The sequence below is a fragment of the Rhinopithecus roxellana genome, chromosome 16 (genome assembly GCF_007565055.1).
Source record: "Rhinopithecus roxellana isolate Shanxi Qingling chromosome 16, ASM756505v1, whole genome shotgun sequence".
NCBI lineage: Eukaryota > Metazoa > Chordata > Mammalia > Primates > Cercopithecidae > Rhinopithecus > Rhinopithecus roxellana.
Genome location: NC_044564.1, coordinates 12,113,563 through 12,140,459, shown reverse-complemented (window position 1 = coordinate 12,140,459; position 26,897 = coordinate 12,113,563). Strand labels below are relative to the sequence as shown.

The 26,897-nt window shown below is 52.8% G+C and overlaps 2 protein-coding genes across 5 annotated transcripts in view; one reads left to right on the top strand and one right to left on the bottom strand.

The window, feature by feature from the left end:
- Nucleotides 1–5,873: 5,873 nt before the first annotated feature.
- Nucleotides 5,874–11,957, top strand: BRD3OS (BRD3 opposite strand). 3 transcript variants are annotated; one of them, XM_030919562.1, is made up of 3 exons: nucleotides 5,874–5,929; nucleotides 6,238–6,483; nucleotides 6,601–11,957. In XM_030919562.1, exon 3 carries the CDS (start codon nucleotides 7,163–7,165, stop codon nucleotides 7,415–7,417), a length of 255 nt encoding a protein of 84 aa, XP_030775422.1. In that variant the 5' UTR covers nucleotides 5,874–5,929; nucleotides 6,238–6,483; nucleotides 6,601–7,162; the 3' UTR covers nucleotides 7,418–11,957. The 3 variants fall into 3 exon arrangements, with proteins under 3 accessions (XP_030775422.1, XP_030775424.1, XP_030775423.1); XM_030919564.1 differs by having other exon boundaries at nucleotides 6,604–8,048; XM_030919563.1 differs by having other exon boundaries at nucleotides 5,901–6,021; nucleotides 6,601–8,048.
- BRD3 (bromodomain containing 3) overlaps nucleotides 10,676–26,897 on the bottom strand; it is a 39,265-nt gene continuing 23,043 nt past the window's right edge. Inside the window, exons 7-12 of one of the 2 annotated variants that reach the window (XM_030919561.1) lie at nucleotides 25,699–25,827; nucleotides 22,130–22,321; nucleotides 20,410–20,645; nucleotides 16,357–16,649; nucleotides 15,037–15,162; nucleotides 10,676–14,060 (exon numbers count right to left, since the gene is read on the bottom strand). In XM_030919561.1, coding sequence (XP_030775421.1) covers nucleotides 13,945–14,060; nucleotides 15,037–15,162; nucleotides 16,357–16,649; nucleotides 20,410–20,645; nucleotides 22,130–22,321; nucleotides 25,699–25,827 — 1,092 coding nt within the window. In that variant the 3' untranslated portion in view covers nucleotides 10,676–13,944. Of the gene's footprint in view, nucleotides 14,061–15,036; nucleotides 15,166–16,356; nucleotides 16,650–20,409; nucleotides 20,646–22,129; nucleotides 22,322–25,698; nucleotides 25,828–26,897 lie in introns of both variants that reach the window. The other variant, XM_030919560.1, reaches the window with a different exon arrangement.

Genomic DNA, 26,897 nt, shown 5'->3' with positions numbered 1-26,897 from the left:
TAATCCCAGCACTTTGTGAGGTGGAGGTGGATGATCACTTGTGGTCAGAAGTTCGAGACCAGCCTTGCCAACATGGTAAAACCCCATATGCTGTGTGTGGTGGCACGTGCCTGTAATCCCAGCTAACTGGGAGGCTGAGGCAGGATAATCGCTTGAACCCAGGAGGCAGAGGTTGCGGTGAGCTGAAATCGTGCCACTGCACTCCAGCCTGAGCAACAGAGTGAAACTCTATCTCAAAAAAAAAAAAAAAAGAAAAGAAAAAGAAAGAAAGAAATGCTTGAGATAAGGAGTAGCAGCCTTAGAGATAATAGAGGGCGAATGTTTCTTCTTAAACACTAAAGGTGATAGACCAAGGTTGTCCAGCCTGGTCCATGGGTCACATGAGGCCCAGGCCCAGCACGGCTTTGAATGTGGCCCAACATAAATTTATAAATTTTCTTAAAATATTATGAGATTTGTGTGTGTGTGTGTGTGTGTGTGTTTTGTAGCTCATCAGTCACTCAGCTATTGTTAGTGTTAATGTATTTTGTGCATGGCCCAAGAAATTCTTCTTTTTTTTTTTTGGAGACGGAGTCTCCCTCAGTCGCCCCGGCTGGAGTGCAGTGGTGCGATTTCGGCTCACTGCAAGCTGCGCCTCGTGGGTTCACGCCATTCTCCTGCCTCAGCCTCCCAAGTAACTGGGACTACGGGCGCCCGCCACTATGCCCGGCTAATTTTTTTTTTTTTTTTTTTTTTTGTATTTTTAGTAGAGACGGAGTTTCACCATGTTAGCCAGGATGGTCTCAATCTCCTGACCTCGTGATCCACCCATCTCGGCCTCCCAAAGTGCTGGGATTACAGGTGTGAGCCACCGCACCCGGCCAATAATTCTTCTTCCAACGTGGCCTAGGGGTGCCACAAGATTGGACTGTCCTGGCTGGGCGCGGTGGCTCATGCCTGTGATCCCAGCACTTTGGGAGGCTGAGGCAGCCAGATCACAGTCAGGAGATCAAGACCATCCTGGCTAACATGGTGAAACCCTGTCCCTACTAAAAAATTTTAAAAATTATCTGGGTGTGGTGGCAGGCACCTGCAATCCCAGCTACTCCAGAGGCTGAGGGAGGAGAATGGCGTGAACTCAGGAGGCAGAGCTTGCAGTGAGCTGAGAACGCGCCACTGCACTCCAGCCTGGGCGACAGAGACTCTGTACCAAAAAAAAAAAAAAAAAAAAAAAGATTGGACCCCCCCCGTGTTAGACTCTCATTTAATTTCTCCTAAATCTAGGAAAGGCCTAGAAAGGAAAGGCCAGGCTCCTAATGGAGATGCTTTACAGATGTAAATTTCCCCTCCAAAAGACGGCTTTGCAGGGACATTCCAAAATATGTCAAAGAAATATATTTGGGGGCTGGGCACGGTGGCTCACGCCTGTAATCCCAGCACTTTGGGAGGCCGAGGCTGGTGGATCACCTGATGTCAGGAGTTCAGGATCAGCCTGACCAACATGGTGAAACCCCATCTCTACTAAAAACACAAACATTAGCTGGGCATGGAGGCACGCACCTGTAATCTCAGCTACTCGGGAGGCTGAGGCAGGGGAATTGCTTGAACTTGGGAGGTGGAGATTGCAGTGAGCCGAGATCGTGCCACTGCACTCCAGCCTGCGTGACACAGCGAGACTCCATCTCAAAAAAAAAAAAAAAAAGAAAAGAAATATATTTTGGGGTAAAATATTTTCCTTTCCTTCAAGGTCTGCTATCTGTCATGTGATGCTCTACAAGGGTCTGGTTGGAATTTAGTATCTTGTTGCCATAAAGAGTCTGTTTTGGCTGGGCGTGGTGGCTCACGCCTGTAATCTCAGTGCTTTGGGAGGCTGAGAAAGGTGGATCACCAAGTCAAGAGATTGAGACTATCCTGGCCAACATGGTGAAACCCCGTCCCTAGTAAAAATACAAAAATTAGCTAGGCATGGTGGTGGGCACCTGTATTCCCAGCTACTCGGGAGGCTGAGGCAGGAGAATCGCTTGAACCCAGGAGGCAGAGGTTGCAGTAAGCCGAGGTCATGCCACTGCACTCTAGCCTGGCGATAGAGCATGACTGTCTCAAAAAACAAAACAAAACAAAACAAAACAAAAACTCTGTTTTGTCAATCTCACGACCTCTATTTTAATGATGCTGGTCAGTGGTGCCTAAATTCCAAAAGGGAGAGGGGAGAACGAGGCATGTCCAGCCTCCCTTCTTGTCACAGCCAGGAATGCTGGTTTTCAGGTTTCTCTGGGGTCCCCTTAGCCAAGAGGAGGTCTGTTCAATCCATTGGGGGGCTTAGGATTTATTTATTTTTTTTAATTTTTAAAGCTTTTTTTTTTTTTTGAGACGGAGTTTCACTCTTGTCGCCCAGGCTGGAGTGCAATGGCGTGATCTCAGCTCATTGCAACCTCCGCCTCCCGGGTTCAAGCAATTCTCCTGTTCCAGCCTCCCAAGCAGCTGGGATTACAGGTGCCCATCACCACGCGGGCAGATGGATCACGAGGTCGGGAGTTTGAGACCAGCCTGAACAACATAGTGAAACCCTGTCTCTACTAAAAATACAAAATGAGCCAGGCATGGTGGCACGTGCCTGTGATCCTAGCTACTTGGGAGGCTGAGGCAAGAGAATCGCTTGAACCCGGAAGGTGGAGGTCGCAGTGAGCCGAATCCAGTCTGGGCCACAGAGTGAGATTCCATCTCAAAAAAATCAAAACAAAACAAAACAAACAAAACAACAACAACAACAAAACTCAACCTTTTGTGCAAGATAAGAGCCAAAAATCAAAATCCAAAAAGTGAGGTTAGAAAATTGACTTATCTCTAAGTTTTATGTATTGAGCTGAGCCAAAAACCAAAATCCAGAAAGTGAGGTTACAGAATTGACTTATCCTAAGTTTTATGTATTGAGCTATCAGCTATTTAGGTATTTGTGAACCATCTTTGATTCAGAGGGGTCTGAACACATTTTATCCCTCGAAACCAGCCCTTACAATCTTATGCGTTTACCTCTTCTGCAATCGTCCCTGGGCCTAGAGGGAGGGTGCTTGATATCAAATCAGATTGGGGCCAATGGGATTTTAAGTCATTTTCAGATTCTGGAGATATCAGATAGAAAGAGAGAGGTGGCCAGGCGCGGTGGCTCAAGCCTGTAATCCCAGCACTTTGGGAGGCCGAGGCGAGTGGATCACGAGGTCAGGAGATCGAGACCATCCTGGCTAACATGGTGAAACCCCGTCTCTACTAAAAATACAAAAAAAATAGCCGGGCGAGGTGGCGGGCACCTGTAGTCCCAGCTACTCGGAGGCTGAGGCAGGAGAATGGCGTGAACCCGGGAGGCGGCGCTTGCAGTGAGCCAAGATCGCGCCACTGCACTCCAGCCTGGGCGACACAGCGAGACTCTGTCTCAAAAAAAAAAAAAAAAAAGAGAGAGAGAGGTAATCTTCGTTTTCTACTTAATTGTTGTAGCTATAAAATAGCTCAAAAGGAAAAATGGTTTTTTGACTCGGGAAAACAAAACATAAGTAATGTTTCGAACAGAAATATGAGTCCTATATAGTTTTGACAACAATAGGAAAAGGAGGCTTACAGGTAACTAACTATTCAAATTATTTAGTTCAAGGCATAGAACAAATTATGTTAACTCAGAGGCAAATTTTTGTTTGTTTTTTGAGATGGGGTCTCACTCTGTCACCAAAGCTGGAGTGCCATGGCACAATCTCAGCTCACTGCAGCCTCCGTCTCCTGGGTTCAAGAGATTCTCCTGCCTCAGCCTCCTGAGTAGCTGGGATTATGGGCGCCTGCCACCAAACTGGGCTACTTTTTTATATTTTTGGTAGAGACAGGGTTTCATCACGTTGGCCAGGCTGGTCTCGAACTCCTGACCTCAAGTGATCTGCCCGCCTAGGCCTCCCAAAGTGCTGGGATTACAGGTGTGAAAACCGCACCCGGCCAGATAGAGGTAAAAGTGTTCAATGAGTCTTTGTGTACAGGCCTGTTCTTGTGTCTCTTGAAAGCAGTTTACCTTCAGTTGCTGTCTTTTCCCAGGTCGGAAGACTGAGTGATCACGTAAGATTTAAATGCTTTCAAATTTGTTGAAACTTATTTATGGTCCAGCACGCGATCAGTTTTGCTAAACGACTTGTGTAGGTACTTGCAAAGAAAGTGCGAGGCAGACGGATCACAAGGTCAGGAGTTCGAGACCCGCCTGGCCAATATGGTGAAACCCTGTCTCTACTAAAAATACAAAAGTTAGCTGGGCGTGGTGGTGGGCACCTGTAGTCTGAGGCAGGAGAATCGCTTGAACCTAGGGGGGCGGAGGTTGCAGTGAGCTGAGATCCCGCTACTGCACTCCAGCCTGGGTGACAGAGCAAGATTCCCTCTTAAAAAAAAAAAGAATGTGCATTCCACAACTGTGGGCTTAGTGCTCACACTAAGCATCCTCCTTGGATGTCTGTTATGCTCATTTTCTTTCTTTTCTTTTTTTTAGTGATGGGATCTTGGTCTTTCGTCTCAGTTGGAGTGCAGTGGCATGATTATGGCTCACGGCAGCCTCGAACTCCTGGCTCAAGGGATCCTCCTGCCTCAGCCTCCCAAGTAGGTGGGACTCAGAGGTAAACCACCACACCAAGCTCCATTATGCTAGTTTTCTTAATTGGCATTGGAGAAAACCATAAAATTAGGGGAAAGGGGTAGATACTAAAAGAGTGTTATTGGAGTATGATTGGAGGTGGAGTGAAAAAGGAAATCTCACGTTCATGGGGCTGTTGAGGAGCCCAAATGAGCACTATAGAGGCCTGGCTTGGTTGGGTGAGATGGAGAAATTCAAGACCTATTTTTGAGATAGTATGCCCAGACATTTAATTAATTAAAAATAATCGTATCCATTATTGGGAGTAAGAATGCTAATAGAAACAGTAACAGCAGTGGCAAAAGTAACGACACAAGCAGAATTGGAAAACCACCAAGATGCTAAGGCCATACAGTACAGCAGTGTCTTACTAACAGGGTTGTGGGCGTCCCCACTCCTTCTCTTCCTCCTCCTCCAGCTCCTCTTCCACGTCTTCCTCCAGCTCCTGCTCCTCTTTCTCTTCCAGTGCCTCCTCAGCCCCTTCTCCTCTTCCAAACCCTCCTCCCTTCTCCGCTCCAAGCCCCTCCTCCTCCTCCAGCCCCTCCTTCTCCTCGTGCAGACCCTCACCATCCAGCCCCTCCTCCTCCAACCCCTCCTCCAGTTCCTCCACCTCCAGCCCCTCCTCCTCCTCGCGCAAACCCTCCTCCTCCAGCCCCTCCTCCTCCAACCCCTCCTCCTCCTCGCGCAGACCCTCACCATCCAGCCCCTCCTCCTCCAACCCCTCCTCCAGTCCCTCCACCTCCAGCCCCTCCTCCTCCTCGCGCAAACCCTCCTCCTCCAGCCCCTCCTCCTCCAACCCCTCCTCCTCCTCGCGCAGACCCTCACCATCCAGCCCCTCCTCCTCCAACCCCTCCTCCAGTCCCTCCACCTCCAGCCCCTCCTCCTCCAGCCACTCCTCCTCCAGCCCCTCATCCAGCCCCTCCTCCTCCAGCTCTTCCTCCAGCCCCTCCTCCTCCAGCCCCTCCTCCTCCAGCCCCTCCTCTTCCAGCCCTTCCTCCTCCAGCCCCTTCTCCTCCAGCCCCTCCTCCAGCCCCTCCTCCTCCAGCCCTTCCTCCTCCAGCCCCTCCTCCACCAGCCCCACCTCCTCCTCTTCCAGTTCCTACTCGGGGCGGGCCCGGCCAGGCCTCCCGGAGCGATCGATGGCTCGGGCTCGTCGCACCCGCCTGCCCAGCCTCTGCGCTCGGCTCGCCAGGCCTGCGGCGCTGCCATGGAGACACGGCCCCGCGGCCCTAGGCCCCGCCCTGGGAGCCCTGCAGCGCCTCGCCCCGCTGCCCGCGTCTCCGAGGCTCACGACGCGCGGTGACTGGGGCGAGCGACGTGGGGGACCCGGGGATGCGGGCGGACGATAGGGGACTGGAGGATGGGGCGACCCAGAGCGCGTGGGGTCCAGGGTACGGGGATGGGGGCAGCGGGCCATGCGACTGGGGCCCCAGGGTGCGCGCAGGCGGCGGGGACGCGCGATGGGGGCTCGGGACGCTGAGGCTGACCTAGCGCGGGTATCCCAGGAGGGGAGGTCCCTGACGCTGCGCAGCTGGGAGGGCGTTCGGGAGTGGGTTGCGATGCTTCCCTGTTCGTTTTCTCCTGACATCGTTTTTGTTTGGGTCCAGGGGCCTCCCGGGAGCTGGATGCTCGGAGCAGAAAGGCGGTCCTGGGGGCCCCTTCCGGTCCCGGGGCTGACGCCTGGCGGCGTCGCCGGGAACCCGCGCCCTTTCAAGCGCCGCTGGCTCCTGTTTCACAGATGGAGACCCTGAAGCCCCAACAGGCAGCCTCCCCAGCACCGCCCAGTGACTGAAAAAGCTGGCACTGGGCGCCCATCTCACTCCCCACCCAGCTCCCAGGCTGCCCCACGGGAGGTAAGTAGCTCGATCTAGGCCGCTGACCCCCAGACAGTTGATGCTGCGCTGTAGACGGCCGCCGCTGCCGGGGCGCTTGACTTCCCCTCGCCTGACTGCACGTTCGTTCCTTTGCAGCAGCATCTTTGGGGAGAGACGAGACCTGAACAGACGCTGGGGCCGGATCCCCAGGGTGGGTTAGAACAGTCGCTGCCCTGAAAACCGTCTCGGACAGATGCGTGCAGGGTGTGCCACCGGAGCTCTTTGCAGCTTGCGTCTGGGGCCACCATGTCCATTCCTCAGGGCGCTGGATCCATCTCTTGAAGCTCAGTGGTCCAGGCCATGCTGGCAGAATCACCCCCCAGGGTGTGACGCCACGTCTTTATCAATTCCACACAGCTGCACCCGGAAGAGCTGTGGCTGGGGGCTGCTCTGACCTGTGTGCGGTCCCCTGAATGGGTCTCAGGTGTCTTCAGAATGGCGAGGCCGCCTCATTTCCTCGCCACACAACCCTCCTGAGGACGCTGCCTGCAAATGGGCTGAATTCCTAATTTCTACCATTCAATTAAACGAGGGCTCCTTAAACCCCAAAGCTGGGAAAGCTGTCCGTTAATTTAGTGCGAAGCTTGTGGCAGCTGTCCACTCGTGGGCCATCTCAGAACAGCAGGATTCCCAGGAGTCCAGCGGGACAGGGTAGGGGATGAGTGGCCGCGTCCCCCTGGCAGAGAAGGCCTTGTCTGAAGGCTATGCCCGCCTCCGATACAGAGACACCTCCTTGCTCATCTGGCAGCAGCAACAGCAGAAGTTGGAGTCGGTGCCACCTGGGACATACCTGAGCAGGAGCCGAAGCATGTGGTACTCACAGTATGGAAATGAGGCCATCTTGGTCCGAGACAAAAACAAGCTCGAGGTCTCCAGGGACACAGGGCAGTCCAAGTTTTGCACAATCATGTAATTCCAATGTGAGCACCTGAGCCCAGGACCACACTTCAAGGAAAACAGACCCGAGTTTCATTCAGTTGTCTTGATTTCTAATCCTTGCTGGAAGATTTTGAATAATGAATGTGAAGATCAAACTGTGGCGTAAGAACCCAAGCAGCCAGAATCTGCCCCTGAGTCCCTCAGCACAGCCACGGTCTGACTGGTGCACAGGACACTTCCCCTGTAGAGTCCCCTCTGTAGTCAGCTGTTGCGACATTCAGATTCTCCAGGTGCTGCTAGGGACAGCATAGGCCTGGGCACTGCTAGATGCTTGGTTTAACCAAGCCAAGAGTAACCCTCCCATTCCCGTTATAAACCACCTTTTCAAGTTTGTATAGGTTTTAGTTTTTTGTTTTTAGCATAAATGGCAGAGTAGCCGCAGCATCTCACTGGGAGCTTTGTCGCACTTACATTTTGTTTTTTGCTTTTTTGAGACAGGGTCTCACTCTGTTGCCCAGGCTGGACTGCAGTGGCACGATCACAGCTCACTGTAGGTTCGATCTCATGGGCTCAGGTGATCCTCCCAAACTCAGCCTCCCGGGTAGCTGTGGCTCCAGGCGAACTACTGTGTATAGAGACAGGGTTTCCCTATGTTGCCCAGGCTGGTCTTACACTCCTGGGCTCAAGCCTCCCATGGTGCTGGGATTACAGGCGTGGGCAACCGCACCAAGCCCGCATTTATATTTTGAGTTACCAAAATGATTGTCATGTGTGAAGCATCATGGTAGCTTCCAAGTATTTGCGGCCCACCGGCCAGTGGCTCCAAAACACATTCAGGAAACCTGAGAGTTGTAAGTTGCACATGTGTGGCGTACAGTGATTTCCACGTAGTAACAGGGCTGAGTAAGGCAGGCTCTCCATCAGACTTAAAGGATTCAGCCTCTCTGCCCCCAGGCCGACACTGACATGTGTTCTCTGTCGCTGCCAGAGTGTTCAGTTGCCACCTGTGTGTTCAGTCTCCATGAAGGATTCACCCTCTGCTCTGACATCTCCTTGGCTACACAAATGTGCAGGTGTCTCTTGTCAAAGCTAATTTTTCTTTTCTAAATAAACATCCTTTAATACACTCCTCCCCTTCCTCATGTTATTTTCATCCTTGTTCGTAATATGCTACTTGGCTTCCCATTTTTTATAGCAGTAATATCTAATTGATTGCTAAAACCTGCAATACAAAAAGGCATAAAGCAAAGCAAAAGTGCTCTCCCTGGGGAGAAGCTGGCCGGCAGCTGGGGGCGTGTCCCACAGCTCCTCAGTGTGCGCGCATGGTCACGTGATTCTGATGGCGTCCTCCTGTACCACGCCTCTTATGTCTGCCATTTTCTTTCTTGTCCAACTGTACAGACTGGGCATTCACTTCATGCTTTTTTTTGAGACAGAGTCACTGTGTCGCCCAGGCTGGAGTGCAATGGCGCAGTCTCAGCTCACTGCAACCTCTGCCTCCTGAGTTCAGGCGATTCTCCTGCCTCAGCCTCCTGAGTAGCTGGAATTACGGGTACCTGCCACCACGCCCAGCTAATTTTTGTATTTTTAGTAGAGACGGGGTTTCACCATGTTGGCCAGGCTGGTTTCGACCTCCCAATCTCAGGTGATATGCCTGCCTTGGCCTCCCAAAGTACTGGGATTACAGGTGTGAGCCACGGCACCCGGCCTACTTCATGCTTTTAACCTCTGACTCGCAGCTCTCGCGTGAGCCCACAGATGGGCAGTGACAGCATCGAGGTTGTCATCTGTGCAAACAGTATGTTCTGAATGTGCCCGTACTCTGTTCGTGCTTCTCTTTGCAGCTGTGCAAGTTCATTCGCAAACATCCTAGAAGTGGAACTCCTAGGTCAAAGTGCATTCCCCAAATGTCCTGCCAGAGGCCTGGTCGGCAGCAGCCTCCCGCACAGCCTGAGTCCTTTCTGAGGGATTCCTGGCTTGTTTGCAGCCTGCGTCTGGGAGGTTTGAAGTCAGACTTCCAGGATTGCTGCATGGAGCTACAGAGTGAGCGAGCATGGGGCTGGAGGACCTGCCCCGCCAGCCGACACACCCACAGCAAGGCGGGCCTGCCAAGGAAGCACTACACATCCACTAGGTAGGGTTTGTCTGCATCTTTTCAGTTCTTCAGTTTAAGTCCTGCCTGGGAAGAAAGCAAACTCCAGAGGCAAATCTGGGATGCCCGTGTGCCACCTTCTCACCGCACCACGGACTCCCCCGAGGATGGGTTGTGGCGGGGTTGGCACGCAGAATGGGGTCTGAGGTCATGTGCAGTGCTGGGAGGATGTGTGCTCAAGGGCCAGTCTCTGCAGGGGTCAGGGCGTGTGGGCCATGCACAAGCCAGCTGGCACTAAGCTGCTTAGGCTGCAGGAAGACACCATCTGCCTGGGGCGGACAAGGCCCCATGTCCGTCCTCAAGGAGGCTGGTCTGGATAAGGGTCACAATCTGGCCAAGAGTGACACCGTGCCCCCTGACTCCATCTGGGATCGAGTTGGACAGGTCCTCAGGCCTAGACGTGGGCCCAGCCAGAATCTTCTCCCCTGGAACATGTCCTCCAGGCCTAGGTCCAAAGCTGTCATTCTTCAGTGAGCCGTGCTGCACGCCAGCCTCTGCAGTCTGGCAGTTAAACCTATGAAAATCTGCTTTTGGGATTTTATTTGCATGTCCCTTAGGACTGAGCGCATCACAGGAAGCCACTTCAGGATAGACTGAGGTGCAGAGGGAGGAGACAAGTGGCCAGGTCGACTAGAAGAGCACAGAACCTGGCCGTCTCGAAGAGGGCCCAGGGAACCAATGAACTGTCAGTAAAGGGGATCGTAGCTTCCTAGTGAGGCCAGAAATGATGCTCCCTTCATCCTGCCAGGGCACAGGACAAGGGCTACTTAATGGTTTGGTTATTATTATTTTTGGGGGAGATGTCGTCCAGGCTGGAGTGCAGTGATGCAATCATGGCTTACTGCAACCTCAAACTCCTAGCCTCAGGCCATCCTCCTGCCTCGGCCTCCCAAAGTGCTGAGATCACAGGCACGAGCCACTGCATTCTGCCTTTAAATGGTTTTTTGGGGCCCCTTTTGGATGCTTTGGGTGTTTTTGCCAAGAGTTACAGGATGTCAAGTGTGGGGAGCTCAGCACCCTCACTGTGGACCAGTGAAGGCTGTTCCAGACCAGGTGCTTCCAGACGTTTCCAGGCTCCAGGAGAGAGGCTGGGAGCCCCCACAGAAAGCACAGGAAAATGCAAAATAACAGTCCTTTTTGTTTTTTTTGCTTTTTATTATGAAAACAAAACAAATGCCCCAGGAGAAGGGTCCATGATTACCAGAAACATCAAAGAGTACTTTCTACCATTTTTATTCTGTTGTGTTGAGGCCAGCATTGCAATAAACAAGCTAAACTACTTACATTGGACTCATTTTCAGTAACTGACATTTACAGGAATATACTAGAAACGGCACTAAAAAGTTTAAGAAAAGTTACGGTAAACTTGCATGCACATCATACAGAAAAGTAACACTTTAAATATAAAAAAGAAAACCTTCCTGGAAGCGTTATGCCAGTATTAAGAAACAGCGCTACTCTGGATGTGACAAATTCTGTATGTGGGTGTTACTCTTTCCCAAAAGACTGTCAGAGGCGTGAGTGCTGCAAAAGAACAACAAAAACAAACACAAAAGAAAATGTGTCTTACAGTTTGTAAGCAAGATGACACCGCCCAACACAAAGAGGGGTCTGGAGTTCAGTTCACGCCTGAAGCCTGCCCCCTCGGCCTCCAGGGGTCACTCAGAGCGTTCTCAAATCCAATTCCAACACACGACTTGTCACTGCTCCTCTCCCCTTGAAAAAAGCATGTTAGAAGCTGCCCTACAGGTCTTAGCAGTGGGACAATCTAATTGAATCACCGCAGCCTTCTAATACAGAAGACATGGACGTGACTGTCACCCTCAGCCTGCCGGCGAGGGCACTGAGGAAGTCATCAATCCTTCGAAACTCTGAAAAGAAACCAGTGTTGAAGTCTGGACAGAAAGCCTTTAAAAAGTGACAGCACCAATGCGGCTGCTCAGTGTACCCTCAGTGGGCCGTCAGGGTCAGTGGCTTCTTTCTAGATGAAAGGAGCAGAGGCGAGCCAACGCCACCATCACAGAGAACCAGCCGAGAAGGAATGGCCCCACGACGCTCCTGCTGCGCTGCCCCCACAGCTGGCTGCTCCCCTGACGGCTCACACAGGCAGCATGTGCCTCACTGCCCTATGGCTGGAGGGACATTTCAAGGAGCGCCCCCCATCCCCAGGCACCCCCAGCTTAGGGTGTGCGCATCACCCAGCCCTGTGCTGGCAGCACGTTACCAACCAGCCTGCGTGAAGACCTGTCAACTGTCGTGTGTGAATTCCTTAAATTCGGTTTAAATAGTCCATTAAAGATCTGTTTAGAAAATACCTTTGAAAAACAAGGGTAACTTTAAAAAATGGAAACTTTCAAATCCATTTATATTTTTATTATAAACAAAACTTAATTAAAAGTTTAACAAACTGGCTGAAAACTCACCAAGTGTCAGACTTACCAGCAATTTAAAATGTAGTAACTGACCAGCATTTCCTCATCAGAGTCCCCTCTCCAGTAAGGGTATACCTACATCTGTAAGGGCCAGTGGACTCTGAATCAATTTTATGTTTTTTTTTTTTAAATCACCATGTATTAGGATACTAATGATAGTCCCTATATCCATCCAGAAGTGCTGGCAGAAAGCACTGGCCACCATACAGGACAGACGACACCACGGCTCCATACCCGGCGTCTGCCTGGAGGCTCCCCCACGCCGAGGTCCGGGAGAAATGCCTGGTTTCAGTCATTTCCGGGCTAACTGTGACAACGCGTGAGCAGGGAGCACTGTGCGAGTCTCCGGGAGGGAATCCTCCTGGGGCCCAGAGACTCCTCCACCCCTGAGGAGGGCAGACAGGCTGGGGAGGGCCTGGCCAGGCCCCTGGAGGCTGGCATGGGGCAGGCATGCCCGCCCACAAGCCTGGGAGGCTAACCCTGGCATTCCTGGCCGAAGCCACCATGCTCATTGGTGGGCCAGTGTGGGGCATCCCCGCACTCAAAGGCCATATGGCAGCCTCTGGGAAAACAAAACCAAAACAGAACCTTCTATTAAACTCTGTATATTATTATTTTTTACAATAGAAAGTTAAAAATCAAGACTTAGATTTACTATACATTTTTTCTCTCAGATTACAAAGTTTATATTATATAACTGGGGTTCCCTAAATCGATTTCTTTTAAAACAGTCTTAAAGAGACCAGAAGTGAATACAAAAGAACTAAACAAAATAAAAAATTACAATGTGCTGTAGCTGAAAGCTGTCTATACCTGTAAGCCTCCAAGTTTCATACAAAAAAAAAAAAAAAACCACAAAGAAAAAAACCAAAATACCCAACGAACCCAGGGGCGAGCGCGCGAACACAGATGTGGGTGAGCACCGCGCGGTGGCAGGAGTTAGCACCTGGAGACGACAGGCCGCCGCCAGACAGGACCCGGGCCTGGCACACCACTGACAAGGCCTGCATCTCTGCGATTGTGTGAATGCATTTCTTCTGCGGTTTTTTCTTATTTTTTTTTAAAAAATGACCAATGATGTTAATAAATAACTATTTATATACACAAAAGCTCGGGAAGTGGATCCCAAGGGCGCAGCAGCAGCAGCAGCAGGGGCGGCGCTAGCCAGGCGGGGACTCACAGCGGGCTGGACTTCCGTAGAAAATTGCCGAACCTTACAAAAAAAGTCTCCTTTTTTTTTTTTTTTAAATCTTTTCTTCTTTTTTTTTTTTTAAAGTTGAGGTAAAAGCTTCAGTGTATGGAAACCTGCAGGCTGCACGCACAGCCACTCTGTTCCCTCCGAGGAGCTCCTGACATCACCACGATCGGAGAACGCACATCCCACCCGACCCCCACAAGGGCTCCACGCTCCAGGCTGGGGCTGCGACAACCCTTCGCTTAGGCCCGGCCTGGTCCCCACAAGCAGGCACATCTGTCCTCAGCCCCTCCAGAAAGAGGTGGCCGCGTCAGACACGAGGGTCAGAGCTCTGGGCCCACATGACAAGGACGATGCGTGCTGACAAAGCTAAGAGCTTTCAAATACAGTACCCATGGCCGAGACATTTCCTTGGAAAAAATGCTTTTTCGAGCTGTCGACCAGGTTGGGCCTAAGCAAAGGGATTCCACAAGGTTCTTCGGTACGAATCTCACACAGTTTTCTGGGGTCATCGGGTTAGCATGTGAAGTTGTCATCTCCAAGTGACTGAATTCAGTGATGAAGAAGAGACTTTCTGCAGAGTTCACACCTTCTCATCAAGTCTAACGCACACACAAGATTGATCTCTGACCTATGAAAGCAAAAACTGGAAGATATCATAACACTGAATTAAGAAGCAGACCTGCACACCATGGAACAAAAGTAGTATATGAACCACAGAGGGGTACGGCAGAGTCTCGGCGTGTGCGACATCCATCTGTCCTGTTCTGTCCGAAGCCAGTTCACTCTGAGTCGCTGCTGTCGGAGCTGGACCCGCTGGAGCTGCTGCTCCCAGACTCAGAGGAGCTGCTGCTGCTGAGCCTGGATGGGCCCCCTGAGGGTGCTGAGCCGGGTTTCTCTGTAGAGACATGGACAGGGAGATGCGCTCTGCACACCCGCTCCTTGACCTGCTTGGCGGCATGTCATCCATGCCAGTGTGACACCACCACACCGCATGCCACGATCCACCCATTTCCTGGCCCGGTTGTTTAATCAGTATTTATTGAAATTAATCAGGTCAACGAGACTATCTGAATATACTTGAGACAGAAAAAATGAATGCAGACTACTAACAGGAAAGGATGGATGCGAGAAAGGCTGCCCATCAAAAACATCAGCACACAGCCACCAGCAGCAACGACAGTAACACCACCTGCTGGCGTTTCTGGAGCGCTTACTCTGCCTGGGGCGTCCCAAGAGTGACTACAGAAGACAGACCCCTTCAGTGGGCAGGGTCACGGGCCCTGTCTCGACATTGGGCAAACCATGTCGCAAGGCCATGGCCCCCAGCTAGAACATGCTCCAGTCCAGACAGGACCATACTGTCCCCTGTATGTGTCCTGGAAGCCAGGGAAAGAGATGCATGCTCTAACAGGGTCCAAAAACGGAGGCAAGGGCTCAAATGCTGGCTCCCCTGAACACAAGACCTGGCAATGCGCAGGGCATGGGGCTGGGCCTCCCACCTCTGCTACCTCAGCCTGCTGTGAACTGCTGCCACTGCCAGGGAACAGTCAGAAAGCTCACTGCCTAGGGGCTGGGCTGCCCGGTCGAGCCCCACAAGAGCCCTTTCCTGGGGGGTCCTCTGTCTATGGTGCCCTAGAATGGGGTGTATTCACACACCCCCTACATTGCACACCTCCCTGCAGGGTTGGGGTGTGACCCCCCAGTGACAGACAAGGAAATCGCGGTTTCAGGAGCTCAAGAGCTCATCTAAGAACATGGAGTTCATCAGGTAAGCCACACTCAGACATGGGCCTGCTTGATGCTCAAATCCCTACTGCTGACACCCCCCAACCCCCACCAAAGAGAGGTGGCATGGTGGCTGCAGGCGGTACCTTTCCGGGCGGGTTTCTTGCTGCTGCTCAGCTGCCCGCTGACGTCCTGCAGACGCTTTTCCAGCTCCTTCTTCTTTTCCTGAGCTAGCTCCTCTTTCGACTTGGCTGCCTGTTTCTTCCCGCTTGCTGCTGTCGGGGAACAAATGGGCACTCAGACTGCAGAGGGGACTGATGGGGCAGGAGCCAGGGCTGCATCCAGGTGACCAAGGCCCCAGCCCTGCACACTGGCATCCATACCAGCTGCCCAGCTTTCATGGGTCTGGGAGCTGACAGACGCAGAGCTGTCACCAGTGCTTCAAGTGGCAGAAATGACTGGGTTGAGACAGACCCACCACCACCCGCATCTGCTGAGCCCTCAGGGTGTGCAAAGCCTGGCTCCTAAAGTGACAGAGGCCACTCCTACGGTGCCAGCAGGTGCACGGGCAGGATGTGGTTTGGCCAGTGTCCCTCATGTGCAGGGCCAGAGCCTCTGATTCATGGACCTGCCTCACCAGGGCCGCTGCTCCCCACTGCCTGACACTCCTGAGTCACTCCCTGCAAGTTGACCTGGTGACCTGCCGTGGGTCAGATGCACCGTGACCACACAGATATTCCATCCAGGAAAAGGAGACTCGCTCTGAGAGTCTCATGCACACCCCAGGCACACCCGAGAGGCCACATGCAAGTTCAAGTGAGCCCTGCACTCAATTGACAGCCTGTGGGGGTTGCCACAAGGGCCGCCTCGGGTCTGCCCTCCCTCCTACTCTGCCAGACCTGCAGACCCCAGCAGTGACTCGTTCCTGCCACTGACTTCAGGGAAACCTGGGCCGGTGCCCCAGGGTCCGTCCTGTGAGGCCTCTGGACTTGTGACTCCAGTCAAAGGGAGGGTGTCCCTGTTATAAGAGAAGCCGGTCTGTCCTGCAAGGGACCATGAGAGGTCACCTGCAGCCAAGGCCCCAAATGGAGGGAACCTCAGGAAGGCATGCAGTGAGGACCCTAACTGGGCCCTGAATGAATGGGGTTTGGGGCTGAAGTCCAGCCCCAGGGTCGCACCTTCCCTGGACAAGGTTAAGGCCAAGGCACACAGTGCTGCCCATGTCCCCGAGAATAGGGCAAGAGGGCTCTGGCTGGGTGGGGCTCAGGCCTGGGTTCAGCCCCAAGCCCACTGGCCCCGGCTGAGCACAGATATCCTCAGGGCATCTGTGGTGGGACCAAGAAGCCAAGACAGTGTGGCAGCCCTGTGCCCACACTCGCTGCACAGGGTCTGTGAGGAGTGACAGGAGGGGCAGGCCAAGGAGGGGAGAGGAGCTTCGAGCACCATGCTCCACCCAGGCAACTTACAGAACGGTTTCCTTTGCTTTTTCTGTAAACAAGACTTGACATATCTCTCCAGTTCCCGCAAAGTAGTGGGTTTCAGAGTCTCAAAGTCAATTTCTATCTCGTCGGGGTTGGAGTCCCTGAGCGAGGGCTCCCGAGACTGGATGATGTGTACCACCCGGCCCAGCTTCTCCCCGGGCAGCCGGTTGATGTCCAGGCTAAGCTGGCGCTTTTCATCGTAGCTCATGGGCAGGCCTTCCTCCTCTTCCTCCGAGTCGTAGGAGGCAGATGCCTGCTTGCTGCCTTTCTTCAGCTGTCTGGGGCAGAAGACAGAGCAACGTGGCGTTGAGTCTCTGTCTACCTGCCCTGGGAGCCCACTGCACACACCCCTTCCTCCCAACAGCAGGCTGTTCTCTGGGACCAAGCTTTCTTCCCAAAGTGGTGCCCCAAGGCAGAAAATCCAAGGTTAGAAAAGTTGCTCCCAGCTGCGGGGTTTCCAGACCTTGGCCAGAAAACAATTACAGAGGTTAGTTCCTCTCCACACCCCATAGGCGTCTCAAACTCCACAGGTCAAGAAATGATCTCTGTATTCAGGTAATCCAAAAGAAGGCAAAAAAGGGGGAACAAAGGAACAAAAAACACAGAGGAAAAAGAAAATAATAAAATGATAGACTAAAATCCAATTATATCAATAATGATGTGAAATATAAACTCTCTAAGGCCCGGCATGGTGGCTCACGCCTGTAATCCCAACCCTTTGGGAGGCTGAGGCGGGCGGATCACGAGGTCAGTAGATCGAGACCATCCTGGCTAACAGAGTGAAACCCGGTCTCTACTAAAAATACAAAAAATTAGCCGGGCATGGTGGCACATACCTGTAATCCCAGCTACATGGGAGGCTGAGGCAGGAGAATTGCTTGAACCAGGGAGGCAGAGGCTGCAGTGAGCCAAGATCTTGCCACTGCACTCCAGCCTGGGCGACAGAGCAAGACTCCGTCTCAAAAAAAAAAAAAAAAGAAAAGAAAAGAAAAAGAAAAAAAAGAAAGAAATATAAATGGTCTAAACACACCAACTAAAAGGAAGAGATACTCAGGTTGGATTAAAAAAACAAGACCCAACTTACATAGTGTCTATACAAATGCCACTTTAAATATAATGTTCTAGGTAGGTTAAAAGGAAAAAAGTGAGAAAAAATATATACCATGCAAACATTAGTCAAAAGAAAGCTGGGGTGGCTATATTAATTTCAGACAAAGTAAACTTCAGAAAAAGGAATATTTTCAGGAAAACAGGACAATGCAGGGACGGGCACGGTGGCTCACGCCTATAATCCCAGCACTTTGGGAGGCCGAGGCGGGTGGATCACCTGAGGTCAGGAGTTTGAGACCAGCTTGGCCAACATGGCAAAACCCTGTCTTTACTAAGAATGCAAAAATGAGCCAGCCATGGTGGCGGGCACCTGTAATCCCAGCTACTTGGGATGCTGAGGCAGGAGAATCACTTGAACCCGGGAGGCGGAGGTTGCAGTGAGCCGAGATCATGCCACTGCACTCCAGCCTGGGCAACAGAGCGAAACTCCTTCTCAAAAAATTTTTTTAAATAAAAAATCAAAACGAGATTTCAAGTCAGTAATCTAATCTTCTACACTTTGTAAAAGGAAGCCAAGTCTAAACTAAGCAAAAGGAAACAGTGAAGATGAGAAATAAAAGTAAAAACATTTTTTTAAAAAATCAATGAAATCTAATTATGTTTCTTTGAAAGATCAGTAAAATTGGTAAGTCTCTATCCAGATTCACCAAGAAAAAAGACACAAATTACCAATATCAGGAATAAAAAAAGACACACCACTACAGGCCCTACAGACAATAAAAGGATAATAGAGAAATACTAACAAATAAACCTATGTCCATAAGTTTGACTGAGTGGAATGGATTAGTGCCTTCAAAGGCATAAACCTCTAAAACTCACTCAAGAAGAAATTGATAATCTAGTAAGTCTATACCTGTTAAAATAATTGAATTCATGATTAAAAACTTTCCCAACAATCAAAACTCCAGGCTCAGATGCTTTTGCTAGTGAATCCTACCAAACATTTAAGTATTAATATCAATTCTATAAATTTACTCCAGAAAACAGAAGAGGGGTAACACTTTTCAAATCTTTTTTTTTTTTTTTTTCCTGAGGCCAAGTCTCACTCTGTCACCCAGGTTAGAGTACAGTGGCATGATCTTAGCTCACTGCAACCTCTGCCTCCCAGATTCAAGCGATTCTCCTATCTCAGCCTCCCAAGTAGCTGGGATTACAGGTGCCCACCACCGCGTCTGGCTAATTTTTTCTATTTTTAGTAGAGACAGGGTTTTACCCATGTTGGCCAGGCTAGTCTCAAACTCCTGACCTCAGCTGATCTGCCCGCCTCAGCCTCCCAAATTTCTGGGATTACAGGTGTGAGCCACTGCACCCGGCCTTAAATAATTTTTTAATTGCCTCTAATCACTTGAATATTATATCCCAAGACTTTTTTTTTTTTTTTTTTAAGAGACAAGAGTCCTACTGTGTTGCTCATGGTGGTCTCAAACTCCTGAGCTCAAGTGATCCTCCTGCCTTGGCCTCCCAAAGTGCTGGGATTACAGGTGGGAGCCACCACACCTGGCCCCAACTCATTTTTGAGGCCAGCATTATAACGATACTAAAACTAGACAAAGAGAGAACAGGCTGGGTATCCCAAAACCAAAAATCCAAAATGCTCCAAAATCTGAAACTGTCTGAGTCTTAACGTGACGCTCAAAGGAAATGCTCACCGGAGCATTTCAGATTTTCAGATTTGAGATGCTTCAGATTTGAGATACTCAATGGGGAGTATAATGCAAAAATTCCAAAATCTGAAAAAATCCAAAATCTGAAGCACTTTTTATTCTAGAAACACCCTTATTTTAGATAAAGGATACTCAACCAGTATAAGAAAAATGGATTTCTGCATCCCTCTCCAAAAAGGAAAGAGGGAGGGAGGGAGAAAAGAAGGGAAGGAAAGACCCACCCCAACCATTCCACTCACTGTCTCCATTAATGGCTGACCCAGCCATCCAAGCGCAAACCCAGGACCCCCAGGCTCCTCTCGTTCCCCCCTCCAAGCACCAGGACCTGGCCGTGCCGCCTCCCAAATTACTCTATCTCCAGAGCCACACCAATTTATCTTGCCTGCACAACCACGATAACCTCCAAAGGGGTATCCTGTCTTCCATTCCAGATTCCCACTCAGCTCTTCTCCATAGCGGCAAGGATCCGACCATGCTGAGCTTACATCCTAACTCCCCTTCATCTACTTGGAAAGGAAGCGTGAACACCTCAAATGAAGCCGGCCGATCTCAGCAGCCTCAACTCACCTCTTTTCCCAACTTGTTCTTTTTCAGTGGTGCCAAATTTGCCCTCATTCCCAAAAGGAGCACGTCCTGCTGGCCTCTGCGGCTTTGTACCCACTGTTCCCTGTTGTTGGAACTCCCTCCCCAGCCCTCGGCTGCCAAGCTTTCTCCCACACAGCTGTTGCCTCCCCCCGGGAAGCCTCCCTTCTACCTGGCTGGGAGAGGAATCCTGGGCCTGAGCTCCTTCCCTACTAGCTCATATTGCTTTGTGGCTCCGGCGTGTCCCCAGCAGACGCTCTTCAGGGTGGTGTCCAGCCACAGCAGGGGCTCCCGAAGGAGGCTGAATGCAGCTGTGCACGATTCCACCACCCCTGCCCCCTGAATATGGGCAAGCCCAAAATGGGGCGCCCAACTTCCCCAAGTCAAGATCCTTGGCCCAGACCAGGAAAACATCCCAAAAGTTTCAAGATGTGGAGACCAGGCCGTGGCAGCACTTCAATGCCCAGAATCCAGGCCTGCCCTGCAGACAGCTGAGCAGCACCACCTGAGCCCCCGGACTTTCCAGCACAGGTCTCATCAGGTCCTCAGTCTCCCCGCCCCCATCACCCTTGTTTCCAGGTGGCCACGGCACAAAGCCCCCAATCCCAGCACTGCTGCTACGTGAACCCCCACAGCACACTGAGCACCGGGCTCTTGGAGCCTGAGCAGGTCTGGAGCCCACCTGCCGGCCACGGTCGTGCTGTTGGCCTTCTTGGCAGGAGCCTTCTTCTGCTGGGCCTGCTTTGCAGGCGGAGCCACCTTGGCCTTCTTCTCTTCCTCGGCCTTCACCTTGTGCTTCTCCTTCTCCTTCTCCTTATCCTTCTTCTTCTTCTCCTTCTCCTTCTTCTCCTTCTTCTTCTTTGGTTTGTTTACTGGGGCCTGAGACAGGGCGGCCAGCTGCTCGTGCACGGCCTTCAGCTGGAAAAGAGCGGGCAGCTGAGCAGGCGTCGGGCATAGCCCACACCACTGGGGCTGCCTGGGGCCCTGGACTGGAAGGGGCTTGGGGCGATGTCGGAGCTGCCTCCACTGGGCGCGGAGGTGAACCAGGAGCACCCGGGCCCTGCTCTGCCTCTCACTTCCCTGTGACCCCTAGTGAGTCATGAGCCCTCTCCGCCTCGGCTTCCTCACCTGCAGTGGGAAAGAGCTGCCTGGCCACAGGCGCAGCACTGCACAAGCGGCACAACAGGGACTCGCTAGGGGCAGCTAACTTTTTAAAAAAAACTTATTATACTTTAAGTTCTAGGATACATGTGCAGAACGTGCAGGTTTGTTACACAGGTACACATGTGCCACAGTGGTTTGCTGCACCCATGAACCCATCATCTACATTAGGTGAGCAGCTTACATTTTTATTACCACTGTTTAGATGAGGAAGGACTCTAGAAGTTTACGTGCCCGCACAAAGGAGATTTTCATCAGTAACTTCTGGGAAGCCATTTGATAACACGCAGGTCTCCGGGGTTAAAACAAACCACTGCTAGCAGCCAGCATTCATCCGGGGCTGCCCTGCAGCTGGCAGTGTGCCAAGCGTCTCGCCCTCCCCACTGCAGCCACCCCCATCGGAGAGGAGAGGCACTGCCCAGGCGAGGACACGGCCTGTCCCTGCCTCTGGGTGGTCCGTGCAAGGAAGACAGCGGGTGGGTAGAGGAGCTGCCACCTCACAGACGTCTTCCCCGCTGTGTGTCCTTGCCACTCCAAAATCAAATGTCCGGCCCAACTCTGGGGACTGCAGGGCCATCGCTGTCCTTGCAGCCCTGATTCATGCTGTTCCCCTCCTGACTCGACAGCCCTGCTCTATTTTCTCTCAATCTGGGGTCCCAGAAATTATGCACCTGGCTGGCTGCCAGAGGTTTGGGGAAACAATTCACATCTTTCTCAATTCGACCTCGAGACAGCTCAGAGGGGGCGACATCTGTCCCATACTGCAAACGAGGAAAGCGAGGCAGAGAAGGGGGAGGAAGCACAGCCTGGCAGCTGGGCTGGGGCTGGGCAGCTGCACGGCAGGGCCCTCAGGACCCTGGAGCCCGCACCCCACCCCACTGCAAGTGACTGCTTGGAGCCCAGGCACTACTGCGGCCTCTGCAAGTGCCTCACAGGCCTTTCCCAAGCAGAGCAAGGCACACATAACCACACATGACCACTAAGCTCCCACCTGAGGCCCGCCAGGTCTCCAGAAACATCCCAGCCACGAGTCAGCGCAGCCACCCATGTGTGCTGTGGGTTAGGCTCGCACCACCCCAGGCCTGGGGAGGACACTCTGAGTGCCTTTACGAGGAAGCACGGCGGCAGCTGCTGTGGGACACAGGGCAGAGGAGGGAACCATGCAAAGGGACGGACCTTGGGCTGCCGTGCCACAATCCCGCCTCAGCCCCTGAACCCTACCCAGGTATGCCAGTGCCCACCTGCTCCTGCAGCTCTGCCAGCCTGGTGGCCCGCTCCTCCTCTGAGTCCGAGCTGCCTGAATCCGAAGAGCTCTCCTCGCTGCTACGGCTGCTCTCAGCACCCTTGCTGACCACAGGGGCCGCAGGGGCAGGCAGTGCCGGCGCCTCCACGGGCTCATCCGGCATCTTGGCAAACCTCATCTCAAACACGTCCTGCGGGAGAACAAGAGGTTGCCCTGAAGACATGGACCCCCATGGGGCTGCCCCTTGGTGTGGGCCCTCAGGGTTCCTGAAGTGCCCCTGGGGCAGCACATACAGCTGTTATGAAGGTCGGGCCAGGAGGAGACAGGGTCCCGCCTTCCTGGGGGGCTGTGGTCGCTTCCAACTCGCCCTCCCTCCCTCCCCAGGCAATTCCTGGGGACAGGCCTGGGAGCAGGGGACACAGGAGCTGACCCACAGCTCCCTTCACCAACTCCATGAGCCCTCTCTAGAAGATGCACGCATCCTCATAGCCTGCTGGCCCGAAGCTCCCCGAGGCTGCCCCTGCTGTGAAATGGGAGCGTCTCCCTTTGAACTTGGACAGGGTCCTCCACAGCCACAGGAGTCCAAAGAGTGTTGACCTCTTCCCATCTCTTCACCCCGGAACTGACTGTAGCATCACATCTCATGAAGGGTTAACTCCAAAAGTTGGTCCAAAAGGTCAAAGTCTAGTCCTATCAATATTTTATTTACAAAAAAATACAAAAATTAGCCAGTCATGGCAGCACACGCCTGTGATCCTAGCTGCTCGGGAGGCTGTGATGGGTGGACTGCTTGAACCCAGGAGGTCGAGGCTTCTGTGAGCTGAAATCATGCCATTGCACTCCAGCCTGGGTGACAGAGTGAGACGCTGTCTCAAATATAAATACATATATATAAATATTTTATAACATATATATATATATTTTTTACTATTTTTCTTTTTTTCTCTCAAGACAGAGTCTTGCTCTTTTGCCCAGGCTGGAGTGCAAAGGCATGATCTCAGCTCACTGCACCTCCACACCCTGGTTTCAAGTGATTTTCCTGCCTCAGCTTCCCAAGTAGCTGGGATCACAGGTGCATGCCACCACTCCCAGTTAATTTTTTGTATTTTTAGTAGAGCCAGAGTTTCACCATGTTCGTCAGGCTATTCTCGAACTCCTGACCTTGTGATCTGCCTGTCTGGGTCTCCTAAAGTGCTGGCATTACAGGTGTGAGCCACCACGCCCAGCCTACTTTATTTTCTGTAGGGATAGGGTCCTGCTCTGTTCCCCAGGCTGGTCTTGAACCCCTGAGCTCAAGTGATCCTCCCACCCTGGCCTCCCAACGTGCTGAGATTATAGGCGTGAGCCGTCACACCCGAACTTCCTATCAAAATTGACTTTGGAAAGCCTTTGGACCAGGAGCTAGGCCCTCAGTAGCCCCTCTCAGCAAACGTCCCCCTCCCTGGGGCAGCCCAGGCTCAGTGAAGACAGGGATGCACAGTGATGCAGAAATGAGGGGAGATTTCTTTGCCAAGCTCAGAAACCTGAATCCACACCGTCTGCACACGTGATGTGCCTCCACTGTTCAGGCTGGACCCAGCTCTGGAAAAGCCCACCCCAGGCTCTCATATCCCGGGCACTCCTCTCAGATGTCCCCAGAGGCAACCCAACCTACAGAGCAGCGACCCAGGCCCCCATTCGGTTGACAACCTTGAAGGTCATTCAGGTCAGGTCATTTTGCTGTTGGGCTCTAACCCCACAGCTCAATTGATAAAATGGCACAATTGCTAAATGGTGCTCAGTCATGGAAATCCATTGGCCTCAGGGTCTCACTCTGTTGCCCAGGCTGGAGTGCAGTGCAATCACAGCTCACTGCAGTCTCTAACGCCTGGGCTCAGGTCATCCTGCCATCTCACTCTCCTGAGTAGCTGGTACTAGGGACACACCACCACACGTGGCTCGTTTTGAAAATCTGTGGTAGAGACAGCTGGTCTCAAACTCCTGGCCTCAAGTGATCCTCCCACCTCCGCCTCCCAAAGTGCTGGGATTACCGGCGTGAGCACCATGTCTATCCAACAGCACCTGTTGCAGGAGTGGGGGGGGCAGAGCTGCCGGCGTCCCTGCTTGGTCTGCAAGCCTGGGTTTCCATCCTCTATGCTCAGGTCCCTCGTTAAACTCAACCCAGCATTTATCAGGCTCCAGAAGACTGGGCTTTGCAAGGTCTTTTGGATTCAAGACACAGTGAGCAAGGTCTCGGTATAAAACCGGGGTTCTGATGGCTTCCTCTGGATGTAATGGGACCTCCAGGACCACTCTGCCATCATCCCCTGCAGGACCCAGTGCAGAGAGAGGGTGGCAATGGCAGCAGTGCCTGGGAGAGGAACTTGGGCAGGCCCTGTGCATGGGAGGGTGGGAAAGGCAGCAGGACTCACAGTGGGGAACGAGTTTCTCTCTCTGCCCCTTTTATGGGTCCTGTGTCATCCACAATAATACCACAGACTGCTCGGGGATTTCAAAATAGTCTGTGCAAGGATTGTGAACATCTTACACGACATTCTGGGTCCCGTGAACAGGAAAAGCATGCTGGAAGAGAGCACGTCCCCATCATTCTCCCCTTTCCTCCAAAAATCAAGTCCTTTGATTAAATAACATTTATAATAGTGGTGCTGTTATTGATAAGAGCAAACCACCTGAGATCACAACTAGAAAAGGTAAGAGATTCTGGCGCATCCACCCACACCAAAATATATGTGCGGGACCTGGACTTTGGCAGAAAAATGCACATGCAGTCAGGAGCACGCACACAGGTCCACACACGCATACGCACGCACGCAGAGGTCCACGCGCGCACACGCACGCACGCACACAGGTCCACACGCGCACACACGCACGCACACAGGTCCACACGCGCACACACGCACGCACACAGGTCCACACGCACACACACGCACACAGAGGTCCACACGCGCACACGCACGCACGCACACAGGTCCACGCGCGCACACACGTCCACACACAAACACAAATATCTCTGTGAGGTCTGTGCATGTTCACAAAGTCCCTGTGCTGAGAGCCAGACCAAGACACTCCTGTTTTCCCTTAAGACATCCCACTGCTTCCTGCATCTTCTCCAATCCGCCTTTTACTTCTGTTGTCAGAAAAGCAAAATGCTACACAAGCCACTGTCATCTAATTCATCCACCGGCTGCACTGTCAGGCTAGTGTCCAAGCCTCTCCTTGCCACAGAGACTTGCTGGAAACTACAGTTGGTGAAGCCACAGGAGAAAGGGCATCTGCCATCCCCCTGGTACATGCACCAGCCCGTAGAGGGAAAGGCTCACTGCTGTGACACCCCTACAGAGTCCCAGCGGTCCCGCCTGCTCACTGGCTGCCCTGCCCCAGCGGCAGCTCCTGGAACCCAGCTCAGAGCCTGGCAGGCCCTGGTTGGCACTCAGGAAAAACGTGTTGAGGGAATGAGGCTGAGGCCTTCCTCAGCTGGACAATTACCTGGGCACCCACCCCACACCGAGGCCAGGATGCCCACAGCGCCGAGCTGAGCCGCCCCACCTGTGCCCAGCCTCGGGTTACCTGCAGCTTCCGGGCCATGGCCACCACCTCGTGGTCTGGGGGATTGTATTTGTAGCAATTCGAGAACATCAGCCGGACATCAGCAGCAAAGCCCTGTGCGTCTGGGTACTCTCGGCCATCCATCTTCCTCTGCAACACACAGCGACAGGGGTCAGTGAGCGTGGCCTGTGGCCTCAGGACTCTCTGCCACACCCCACGAGATGAACTCTGGAGCAGGGGCCACTGCCAGCTCCAGGGCAGTGCCTACTGGCCTGACCAGCAGGACACCCCAGTTCTCCGGGACCTCATACAAGGAAGCTCAAAGTAAGGACATGAGAGGGTGACTCGATGGCTTGGCAGGGAGGGTCTGGGACTCCAGAGACAGATCTCCCGGTTGGAAGAAAAAGGCGCTCAACGAGAAATCCCGGGTTCCCGCGGGTGTCCCTTAGCCCCTTCCTTGTCCAGAGCGTCCCTTCACACAAAGTGGGTAAATCATCACACGCCGACATGCCATCAGCAGCCCCGGGGCGGCATGAAGCTGCGGCAAAGTCAGATTCCACCAACAACAGAGGCCTGCTCAGTCTACACAAGGCAATGTTATTTTTCTCTCGAGGAAGCCAGTAGCCGTTAGCCAGCTTGCGTCTTACAGAAGCACCCCGGTATCCCAGGGGCCGCGCTGGACCTAAGGGACTCCATGCTGTGTCCAGCGGCAGTTCCTGAACCCCACAGGGGTGGAGGCAATGGGGGCGTGTGGGCCGACACCCACCCACGTTTACTCAGCCACACAGAGACCCTAGAGCAAAACCCACTGCAGGTCCCACCTGGCTCTGGCAAGCAGAGAACTGAGGCCAAGGCCTGGGCAGACAGTCCCAGGTGGCAGGGGTGAGGAGGGGCACACAGTCAGTCCCCAGAGCTGGGAGGTGCAGGTGGCTCGGCCGGGGAGTGGCCAGAGGCAGGATTGTCGACGGACATTTCAAGGTGGCCACTGGGAACACACCAGTTGGAGCAAAAAGAGGTCACACTGCGTCGGAGGGAGTGAGTTTCCCATCCCGGGACGGCTTCAAGGAGAGGGACCTTGTCGGGGACCTCCAGGGGGACACACGCAAGGGCAGGGCGAGTCTACCCCGACCACTCCATGGGGTCCAGGCTGCATTCATCCAGGTGCTAGTGAGATGGAGGGGCTGGGTCCTAACCCGCAGAGGGCACCCCCCACCTCAGGG